Below are 12,226 nucleotides of genomic sequence, written 5' to 3'. Positions count from 1 at the left end.
ATGCTGGTGGAAATGCAAAATTGGGGCATTTGGGGTTTTCAATTTTAAAAAGGGTCTATGTCAAAATATACTCTCCTGTCATGTGTATCTAAAAAGAAAAAGAAAAAAATTTTAAAAAGAGTCTGTCAGTTGTTCAAACAAACATAGAATTACCATATGATCCACAATTCCACTTTTAGGTATACACCTAACAGAAATGAAGTCAAAACCTTGTACATGAATGTCCATAGCAGTATGAACATTTGCTGGCTCTCTTTCTCAAAATCAAATAACCAAAAAGTGGAAATAACCCAAATGTTCATCAACTTATGGATAAGTTTAATGTGGTATATCCATACAATAAGAATATTATTTTGATCAAAGACAAATGAAGTACTAATACATGGTACAACATAGGTAAACTTTGAAACTACTAAGTGAAAGAAGTCAGTCCAAAGAGTCACATATTATATGGTACAATTTATATGAAATATCCAGAATACATAAGAACAGGAAATGGATTAGTTGCCTAAAACTAGAAAGGAGGGGTAATTGGAGTTGATGGCTAAGGGATGTTGGATTTCATTTTAGGGTAATGATGAAATTTTTCTAAATTGATTGTGGTGATGAATGCAAAACTATGTGAATATACTAAAACTCATTGAAATTGGTGAACTGTCTGATATGAAAAATTATATCCCAATAAAGATATAAAGAATTTTATAAAAAATATGTTATATCACTGCATATCATGTGGCTCAGTAATAAATAATATGTATAAATTCCTAATATAAACACTATCTGATGATTTTAAATGGTGGTATAATGAAGTGATAAAGGTGATATAGTGGTGGGGTGTAAGAAAAAAGAGGGGAGAGGGGTATAAATTCTCCTGACAAGATGACTAGCTTAAAAAAAAATGACTAGCTAATACAGGTCGCTGGCTCTCTTTCTCAAAATCAAAACTGGGGGGCGGGGGGTGTAGCTCAGTAGTAGAACACTTGCCTAGCATGCATGAGACACAAGGTTCAATCCCTGGCACCACATAAAAAATAAATAAATAAACAAATAAAATAAAAGTATTGTGTCCATATACAACTAAAAAAAAAAAAAAACAGAGATCATATAGAAGATATAAGGAATCATGAATTTCAAGAACTAACAACAAAAGTGTAAGAATGCCCTGAGGGAGCTGGGGTTGTGGCTCAGTGGTAGAGTGCTCACCTAGCACAAAAATCAATTAATTAATTAAAGATATTGTGTCAAACTACAACTAAATGAATATATATCTCCATCCCTGAGAAGCTGGGCATGGTGGCACGTGCCTGTAATTCCAGTGACACTGGAGGCTGAGACAGGAGGATCACAAGTTCAAGGCCAGCGTCAGCAACTTACTGAGTGGCAGAGTGCTCCTGGGTTCAGTCTCCAGGAAAAAATAACAACAACAAAATAAACCAAACTCCTTGAAAAGACTGAAGGCTATTGCTATGGGTCAAATTGTGTCCTCCAAAGATTCTTATGTTATAGCCCTAAACCCCAGTATTTCAGAATGTAACCTTATTTGGATGTCATTAGTTAAATTGAGATCATGACTGGTATCCACTATAAAATGGGGAAATTTGGACACACAAGCACAGGAAAAATGACATGTGAACATGAAAGCAGAGATCAAAATGATGTATCTACAAGTGTGGGAGGCCATCCTCGCACGTGATTTGAGTTACCTCTCTGGCTGGGTGAGAGGCGCTTAGACACAGCAGTGTCAGAGCCTTCCCCACCCTTTCCCAGGTACAAGGGCTTGTCCTTACAGAGGTGTGCCTGGCCACTGACCTGAAGACCCAGTCGCTGGCCCTGACCTTGGGATGCTGTCCCCCTTAACCTTCATTGGATGAGATTTTCCCTTGAATTTTTTGTTCCCCAATAAAAGCTCACTCCCTGGCATGCGTTCTCTCTCGCTAGCCTCTTCTGCGAACCTCACCACCGCATTAGGTGGCTGGAGGCGGGAGCTAGGAGAAGCCTTCTCAGAGCTGGGAAATAAAGGTAAATGAGAGTCTCTCTTTAATTTTAAAACTCACTAGCAATTTTTTATGCATTGAACCTTCTTTTATGAAGCTTGTGCTGGTCACGTGGCAGATACAAGCCCAGGAACTCCAATACTGCCAGCAAACCACCAAATGCTAGGACAGAGGCATGAATAAATTCTGCCTCATAGCCCTCAGAAAGCACCAACCTTGCTAACCCCTTGATCTCTGACTTCTAGCCTCTGGAACTATGAGACAATAAGTTTCTGTTGTTTAAACTATCCAATTTGTGATCCTTTATTAGCAACCTAATTCAACTCTCTTGAACTAGCATATATGTCATATACCAAAACCTAACAAACATTATATATATATATATATNTTGAATTTGTAATCCTCCTGCCTCAGCTTCCAAAGCACTGAGATTACAGGCCTATGCCACCATGCCCAACCCATAAATACAAGTGTTTCTTATTAATTGCCCTTATGGAGAAAAATAAAACACTGTTTTTCTGAAACACCACAAATGCAGAAGATAGAGTTAGTGATGCTCTTCAATTCATGACGCATTATCTCACTTATCTTTGGAAGGATTCTCCCTCATTTCCTTTGCTTATTCTCTTTTCCCCATTTCCCTTTCCTACTATAGAAAACATTCTAAATTGATAATCATTGTTTTGTTTGGCAAGTGTGCATTGTTCCTGAATGTATTTTTAGTTTGCATGAGTATTTTTTCAAATTTTACTTTCTTTTTTCCACTTTGTGTTGTTTTTAAAATGTTTGTTTTAGACAATGAAAATCATACCATCTGAAAATGATCACAATTTTGATATCTTTGCTTCCATTTCTTAAAATCTTTTTTAAAAAAAAAAAAACCTCTGAAAAGTAAATAGTACTAAATAGTGCTATATCAAACCACTGCAGTTATAGTTGGCATTATTGTCTGTTCCTGATTTTAAAGAGTACATATTCTTAAATATATGCTGTCAATCTCTAGTATGGAACCCTTACCAAGTTAAGGAAATTTCCTTCTGTTTCTCACTTAATTTTTTTATTTTTTATTTCATTTATTTATTTGTGGTACTGAGGACTTAACCCATTTATTCTCTACCACTGAACCACACCCCTTTTTTTTTCATTTTGAAACAAGTTCTTTTGTTGTTGTTGCTGCTGCTGTTATTGGGTATTGAACCCACGAATGCTTTATCACCAAGCTCAACCATTTTTATTTTTTGAGACAGGATCTCATTAAGTTGCTGAGGTTAGCTTCAAACTTGCAATCCTCTCCAGCCTCCCAAGTATCTGGGATTGGCATGTGCCATTGTGCCCAGCTTTTTAAAAAATTCCTAAATAGAAGTTGAATTTTTATTTTTTTCTTTTCTACACTGAATGAGGTAAGCATGGAGAGCTAAACACTCATTTCCACAACAGGAAGTTAGTAGATGTCTAAAACCAATAAGCCATCAAGAGCAGTTGAGTGTATTATTTCAAATTATGATGATAAATACCATAAAAATAGCTAAAAATAAAGTGAAAGTCTATTCTGAAAAGTTAGTCTAGAGGGTAGGCTGGGGTGGAAGGAGAGGATTGCTGCTACATATAACAATATAACTTGTCCTTTGTTTAGATTAACTATATGTATGTATTGCTTTGATTTGTAAAGTGTAAGATAATTTAGAAACAAATGTTTGCCCTGGTGTGATGGTACATGCCTCTAATCCCAGTGACTCTGGTGGCTGAGACAGTATGGATTCCAAGTTAGAGGCCAGGGAGACCCTGTCTCAAAAATAAAATAGAGGCCAGGTGGCATGGCGGTTGCCTGTAATCCCAGTGGCTTGAGAGACTAAGACAGGAGGATCGCGAGTTCAAAGCCAGCCTCAACAAAAAGCAAGGCACTAAGCATCTCAGTGAGACCCTGTCTCTAAATAAACACAAAATAGGGCTGGGGATGTGGCTCAGTGGTCAAGTGCCCCCGAGTTCAATCCCCGGTACCCAAAAAATAAAATAAAATAAAAAGGGCTGGGGATGTAGCTCAAAGGTATAGCTGAGTCCAATCCCAGCATCACAAAAATAAATAAGAAAATATTCAAAAATCAAAATCTTTGTCTTCCACCCCATTGTTTTGTTCCGTTCACATGCCATACAATCCAATCATTTAATATACAAATGGTTTTTATTTTTTCAAAAGATTATATACAACAATCACCACTAATTTCACATTTTATCTATTTATTTATTTAGGTACAGAAATTAACCTATAGGTGCTTAATCACTGAGTCACATCCCCAGTCCTTCTTATTTATTTTTTTATTTTGAAATAGGTTCTCACTAGGTTTCTTAGAGCCTTGCTAAATTGCTGAGGCTGACTTTGAACTTGTGATCCTTCTGCCTCAGCCTCCAGTCTCTCAGATTACAGGCATGCACCACCATGTCCAGGTGAAATTTTTTATATTAACAAAAATTGTATATGCTTATGGTGTACAACATGATGTTTCAAGGTATATATACATTGTACAATGACTAAATTGAGCCAATTGACATATGCACTACCTCAAATACTTTTCATTTTTTGTGGTAAGAATGCAAAATCTGACAGTTGTGGTGGAGTATGCCTGTAATCCCAGCAATTCAAGAGGCTGAAAGTAGAAGGTTCATAAATCTAAAGTCAGTCTGGGCAATTTAGCAAGACCCTGCCTCAAAATAAAAAAATACAAAATGACTGGGAATGTAACTCAGTGGTAGATCACCCCTGGGTTCAATCCCCAGTAATAATAATAAAAAAAAGTAAAATCTACCCTTAGAAATTCAATTTTCAAGCATACAATGCATTGTTGTTAACTATACCATATTGTACAATAGATCTCTTGATTCCCAAGTGAAACTTTGTATCTCTGACCAACATCTTCCCACCCTGTCACCTTCTAGAATATTTATATTACCACAAAAGAGACTCTGTACATATGAGAAGTGATTCCCCATTCTTCACGCCTTATTCCATCCCTAGAATAAACTAATCTAGTTTTTGTGGATTTGTCTATTCTGAACATTTCATATAAATGGAATCATATGATATGTAGGCTTTTGTGATTAGCTTCTTTCATTCAGCATAATGTCTTCAAGGTTTATCCATGTTGTAGCATATAGCTATACTTCATTCATTTCAATGACTGCTGATATTCTATTGAATGGATATAACACATTTTGGTTACCCATTCATCAGCTGATGGGCATTGGGTTGATTCCTCTTTGGGTTCATTTCCTCTTTTGGCTATATGAATAATGCTGCTACAAATATTTGTGCACAAGTGTTATATAGACATTATTTTTCAGTTCTTTGGGGTATAAACATAGGAGGGAAATTACTGGGCCATTGATAATGCTACATTTAACTTTTATGGGGAACTGTGGATTTTCCAAAGTGGCTGCACCACTTTACTTGGCCTTTGTTTTTGCTTCATCTGCCTGGAAAGCCTGCTAGCTTCCACTCCCTTAAGACAACTCAGTGGTTATTACCTCCTCCAGAAAGCCCTCCCCTGTCTGCATTCCTGCTCCCAGGGAATACAATGAGACAGGTGTCCTTCCTCTGTACACCTACATACTTGATTTCCTACGTCTCGCAGCTGAAATTGTCCAAGATTTACTTCAAGAGCTACATCTTCAACGATTTTCTGACTTTCCCCCCAAAAAAACCTCTCAGAGAACTTTTCATATAGTTATCATATTCAAATCCATATTTTGTTTATATATTATATACCTTCTGAGTAAAATGAAGTCTACTTGGAAGCAGGAACCCAATCAGCTTAGTGATTTATGTTTCTCCAAATATCCTTGTACATTATAGTTCAGTGTTTATTGAAGGAAAATGTTAAATACTGCTTCCTATCAAAAATAAAATTGTTCTGTCTTTGAAAACAAGATCTTTTCTATCTTTGCAGCAGGAAGTATTTTATAAATACCTATTAAATTAACTATTAATTTTCTCTTCACTAACAATCACATACTCTATCAAAACATGTATTTAGCATTCATTACACTTAACAGCCTCAGATATTTGATTTTCTCCATTCTATTTCCACAAAATCCTTTCCAGTCACCCCACTAAAAACCTCACTCTTGTATATTCTTTTTAAAACTGGGGATTGGACCCAAAGGTACTTTTCCCCTGGGCTATATCCACAGTCCTTTTATTTTTTACTGAGAAAGGGTCTTATTAGGTTGCTGAGATTGACTTCAAACTTGCAATCCTCCTGCCTCAGGCTCCAAAATCACTGGGATTACAGACCACCATGCCCCCCACAATATATTTTCATATAAACACATCAATTCATTTCCCCCAAGTTTATTTAACAAATACGTATAAATCTAACTTCATATTTATTGAGCTCTTTTATTGAGAAGAAAAAGTTCCAAAAAGACACTAAATGTTTTGATTGTGCGCGCGCGCGCCCCCGCGCGTCTGTGTGTGTGTGTGTGTGTGTGTGTGTGTGTGTGTATATATATATATATATATATGGTATATATATATATATACCAATACTTTCTCACTTCCCTGTCACCATATGCTGCTTCTCTGATCAAAACACAGAATTCGTTTCCTCACCAGGTTGAATATGGGCTGGCCTATGACACTTTGACTAACAGAATGTGGCACAAGTGACACTAGGACTTCTTGACTTTTGTCTAAGAAGCCTTGCAACTTCTATTTTTGCCCTAGCATCAAGCCTATAAAGAAGTCTGGGCTAAATACCTGAACAATAAGACCATGTGTAAAAAGAATTTCAGCTACTGCACAGAGGAAGCAAACACAAGTGAAGACATTTTGGACCTGCTAAACTAAAACAAGTTCAAAGCTAAATACAATTGTGTAATCCACTCCAACCCACAACAAATGGAAAGAATTAACCAGCTGAGCCTAGATAACCTGAGAATATGAATTAAAGAATTGTTGTTTTCAGGGTGGATTGACATAAATACTTTTAACTTTAAAGTATTTGGATCAAATAAAGAACTTAATCTACCTTTAAATCCCAAATTGTATCTACAAGTAATTCATGTTCTTTAGTTTTCAGTACTCCTTTTATTTTTTAAATAATTTAAAAACATATTCATTCAGTTCTTCAGATTTGTAAAATTGTTGACCACTACACTCATTCCAGAGGAATGTCATTACTGTGTACATTTGCCAAACTCTGTTATTAAAATTTTTACCTGCATAATTTTATTTATTCCTAGCATAATTCTAGGAGGGAAAGGTCTGTATTATTCCTATTCAACGAGCTGAAAAATAAAACTAAGGCTCAGACGTTAACTACTTTATTTAGGGTCAAAGAGAGGTAGAGCTTGAATTCAAACCCAGACCTGTCCAACTTCAAATCCTATTTTGTTGTTATTGCTATTGTTGTTTGCAATGCTGGGGATAGAACCTAGGGCCTTGCACACCCTAGGCAAGCACTCCACTACCAACTTACTCCAGCCCCCAAAGCCTATTTTCTTAATTAAGTTTATATTACAGATTTGCTCATATCAACCTTATAAAAACCTTGCTGAAGAACACCAATAGCTCTTTGGCCCACATAAAAGACTTCTTTAAAAGCAATACATCAGTCTAGATGCTCCAAGGCCTCAATAGTAATAGCAACTTCCTCTGGGTTCGAGCTACACCAGCACCTTCTTCAGGAGACACTTGCAGCCACCCAGCCACTGCCCAATGGTAACCATGTACAACTGAAAGGCACTGATAAAAAATGCAGACATGTGGGAAGAGATGCAACAGGATCCTGTGAAGTGTGCTACTCAGACATTAGAGAAATATAACAGAAAAGGATATTGCAGCCCACATTAAGAAGGAGTTTAACAAGAAGTACAACCCCACCTGACACTGCATTGTGGGAACTTCAGTAGTTATGTGACACATGAAACCAAACACTTCATCTAATTCTACCTGAGCCAAGTGGCCATTCTTCTCTCAAATCTGGTTAAAAGCATGGATTGTGCCATACACCCAGTGATCCATCCAAAAATAAGAACTAAAGCCTAAATCCCAAATACCACAGACTGAAATCTTCAGCCTTGCTAAGGGAATAGCTTGATCTTGGAACATTTATTGTTTTTTTTTTTTAATTATGTAATTGATTTTATTTTTTAAAATAATTTATTGTGTTTTTATAGGGCATTCCCTGTACTAGTTTGTTGTGATTATAAAACAATTAGCAAAATAGCTTACATTTCTATTTATTTTCTATCCCGTACTTCTGTGCCCCATGTTTTTTCTCTAAATCCATTCCTTTGAAAAATAAATCTGTTGGAGATGTTAAAAAAAAAAAAGCAATATATCAAATGCTTTATTTCATTTGGCATATATTTGTTGACAGTCTCACTAACTGGAGACATACTGAAAAATTTAACCATATTATATATGGCTCTAGAAAGTGTAACAACATTTTCCCCTTCAATGCAGTATTGTCAAAAGTTATTTAACTTGTTTCACAGCCAAATAATATCAAAGGATAAAGAAGAGATGTGTCAGAGTGTGCTTTCAATAGTTTGGTCCACCTCACCATCTCCTATCAAATTTATATTCTCTCAATCATATACTATTGGTCATTCTTCTCTTATCCACTTGAAATGTTCTATGTCCTCCCTCTCTGCTTTCCAAAATCCAACCTCATCTAAGAAGCCTCTTTTGATTATGCCAGTCAGACATATTCTCTTATCCAGGTCACTTACAATCCACATCAGTGATTTCCAAACATGGCTAATTAAAATCAGCTGAGGAAAAAAATAAAACTAAAAAATAATATCACTTGAGGGATATTAAAATTAAAAAGACCTAAAATTAGAAGTTACACTTTGAAAAAGTAAGACTAAAAGCAATCTAAATAAATATCAAATTAGGACTGGTTAAGTCAATATGGTAAATGATGTGAGTATATGAAACAATCTCCAATTTATATTAAGTGAAAAACCAAGGTACATATCTGTGAAATTCTACCTTGTGTGTGGCAAGAGGAGGCAGTTCTAGGGACTGAACCCAGGCCACTGCACATGCTAGACAAGCACTCTATGAGTGAGCTACATCTCCAGCCATTTTTTTAAACTTGATATTGAGACAAGGTCTTGCTAAGTTGCCCAGGCTGAAATTGAATTTATCCTCCCACCTCAGTCTCTTAAGCAGCTGGGATTACAGGTAGGCGCAACTGTACCTGTTGAAATCCCACTTTTTAAAAGCTAGGTAATATAAGCTTATGTATGCACAGTAAATGTCAGAGCATTAAAGAGGCACTTGAATGGTTGTCCTTCAAGGGGGGGGGGGTAGTTTGCAAGAAAACTTTCCATTTGATTACCATCTGTAATTTTTAAATTTTACATTCTGTGGATAGATCTTTTTGGGGGGCAGGGTTGGGGGTACTGGGGATTGAACTCAGGGGCACTCAACCACTGAGCAACATCCCTAGCCCTTTTTTGTATTTTATTTAGAGAAAGGGTCTCACAAAGTTGCTTAGGGCCTCGATAAATTGCTGAGGCTGGCTTTGAACTTGTGATCCTCCAGCCTCAGCCTCCTGAGCTCCTGAGATTATAGGCATGCACCACCAAGCCTGGCTAGATCTTTTTTTTTTTTTTTTTTTTTAATTAAAAACAGGGTTGGGGATATAACTTAGCAGTGGAGCACTTGCCTGGCATGCATGAGACCCTGGGTTCAATCCTGTAAAAAACAAAATTAATTTTTTTAAAAACCCACATGGATGCCCAGGACTTTCATCTCATCTCTACTGATCAAACTCTCTAGGGGTTGGAACCAGGCTTTCTTTTTTGTTTGTTTGTATGTTTTTGTGGTGCTGAGGATCAAACCCAGGGTCTCATGCATGCTAGGTAAGTACTTTACCACTGAGCAATACTTCAAACCTGGGACCAAGCTTTTGAAATGTTAAACTACACAGATGATTCTGATGATCAGTCAAGATTTGTATCACCTATCTACACTACTTACATGGTACTTAATGACTCAGATAAAAATAGGGAGGATACTTCACACCTTCACTTTTTTTGTTTGTTTTCTTATAATTCCTAGAGAGGTTACCTAGTAAATAATTTTTGATGAGAGTAATGCAGAACTATATTCCACTTTTCTATTATATTTCATTTTAGAAACACTTTTCAAATTCATGGCATTGTTGAACAATTAAAAATTATCACTTTCAAGGGGGTAGGAATATAGCTTAGCATCTACAAGTTCCTGAGTTTAATCCCCAGCAACACACACACACACACACACACACACACAAACACTTTCAATATTGGCTCTGCACTAACAATAAACTTGTCTCACCAACTTTTCTTTTATTGGTGTGGAGAGTATCCAGAGATTGAACCCAGGGATGCTTAACCACTGAGCCACATCCCCAACTCCTATTTATTTATGTTTTGAGACAGGGTCTCACTAAATTGCTTAGAGCCTCACTAACTTGCTAAGGCTGGCTTTGAACCTGTGCTTCTCCTGCTTCAGTCTCCCAAATCACTGGGATTACAGGCTTGTGCTACCATGCTATGCTCAAATTTTCTTTTTTGAAGGCCACAGTTATAGATTGTAAGGGTAAGTAGTGAAGTGCAAACCTAAGACCCTACACCACAAGGACAAGCCAGCCATGATGGCACACACCCATAATTGCAACCATCTGGGAGACAAAAGCAGGAGAATCCTAAATTCAAGTTCAGCCTTGGCAACCTGGCAAGACCGTTGAACAATAAAAAGGGCTGGGGAAGGCTGGGGTTGTGGCTCAACAGTAGAACACTCGCCTAGCATGTGCAGGGCACTGGGTTCAATCCTCAGCACCACATAAAAATAAATAAAATAAAGGTATTGTGTCCAACTACAACTAAATAAAAAAGGGTGGGGTTGGGGATATAGCTCACTCATAGAGCAGTGCCCCCAGTTTGTTCCCAGTACCACAAAAAAAAACAAAAATTTAGGGACATACTTTATAGTTTACATGAAGAAAAAAATAAACTATGTGGAAATCAGATTCCAAAGAAGCCACATTTTATTATTACAGAGAGAAAACAAAATCCTTTCCTCATAAGGAAAAGTTCTGTTCCCCTTCTTCAGAGTGCTAGAGATGGATGCCTCTTCCACAGTTCCCAGCTTTCCGATCTACCGATACTTCCCATGTCGGTTAAAGTGCTTATAGAGATAGCTGATACGTTTGTTAAGGTTATGCAAGTCATCAAAGAACATTCTATTTCCAACCATTTTCTTCTTCCGGATACAACGCTGCAATTCGTTCCCCTTCCAGCCTCGAAGCCATATGGGGCCCTTGATTAGTTGTTTGGGGTGCTTTTCAAAGTTCCCTGTGTAATGTGAAAGAACATATTAGTACCAAGACAATAGAACCAGGCCTAGACCAGCTAAGCCTTCAACCCAAAGTTGCATCTTCTTGAGCAGCACCTTTAAACAAGAGATATTATGGTACAGCATCAAGAGCACAGACTTTGGAGTCAGAATGCTTGGGGTTCAAATTTTTTTACTAGCTTTAAAAAAATTACTTAACCTTGCAGTTCCTCAGTTTTCTCACCTGTAAAACGGAAAGATTATGAAGATTAAGTGTATTAATTCATGTAGGGCACTCAGAAAAATATGAAAACAGTCATACGATGATTCTCTACACAGGTGAAAAAGACGGTAGTTACTGTGTAGTAGCCCTTCTGAAATTCGTACCACGTAAAGCGTCGAGTCTTACCCAGGATCCCGATGTTGTCATATACTCCGAACAAGGCCCTCTTCTCGTTCCACCGATCAACCACTTTGGGGGGCGGGAGGGTGAGCCTTATACGGATGGTCAATCGCGGAACACCTTAAGATGGGGAAGAAAAGGAATGAATCTGAGCTGCCTATTAAAAAGCAGTTCTCCAAGCACCTTTCTACATTAGCTACTTACCCATAGAGAAGCTTCTGCATGCGTAGGGCATCCAGCCCCACAAGCTTCTACCTGCCCAAGAGAGAACCCCTGCCATTACTCTAGACTGTCTCTCAACGGCATACCAAAAAAGTCCCAGTATGAGGGCCAGACGTGACCTCAAAAGAGATGGCACCGTCTCCACCGGCCTCACACAGGTACCAGGCAGGAGGCGGCCATCTTGGCCCTTACCCAGGCAGCTTTGGGCGCAGTCCCCGCCTCTCCCAATCACACAAGCCCCACCCTCCGAGTTCGGGCCGACAGAGGCCTGGACAA

At 37.7% G+C, this 12,226-nt stretch overlaps 1 protein-coding gene and 1 pseudogene across 1 annotated transcript; one reads left to right on the top strand and one right to left on the bottom strand.

Moving 5' to 3' along the window:
• Window positions 1-7,716: 7,716 nt before the first annotated feature.
• Window positions 7,717-8,037, top strand: LOC107154885 (annotated as a pseudogene).
• Window positions 8,038-11,015: 2,978 nt separating this feature from the next.
• Window positions 11,016-12,167, bottom strand: Mrpl51 (mitochondrial ribosomal protein L51). Its single transcript, XM_015500719.2, has 3 exons — window positions 11,933-12,167; window positions 11,735-11,848; window positions 11,016-11,345 (listed from the first exon to the last, which is right to left on the bottom strand). Exons 1-3 carry the CDS (start codon window positions 12,006-12,008, stop codon window positions 11,149-11,151), a joined length of 387 nt encoding a protein of 128 aa, XP_015356205.1. The 5' UTR covers window positions 12,009-12,167; the 3' UTR covers window positions 11,016-11,148.
• Between the last annotated feature and the right edge of the window lie 59 nt (window positions 12,168-12,226).

This window comes from Marmota marmota, unplaced genomic scaffold (assembly GCF_001458135.2).
Source record: "Marmota marmota marmota unplaced genomic scaffold, marMar, whole genome shotgun sequence".
Lineage (NCBI taxonomy): Eukaryota > Metazoa > Chordata > Mammalia > Rodentia > Sciuridae > Marmota > Marmota marmota.
Note: the sequence above shows the minus strand (reverse complement) of the source record. Positions and strands in the feature narration are given on the sequence as shown.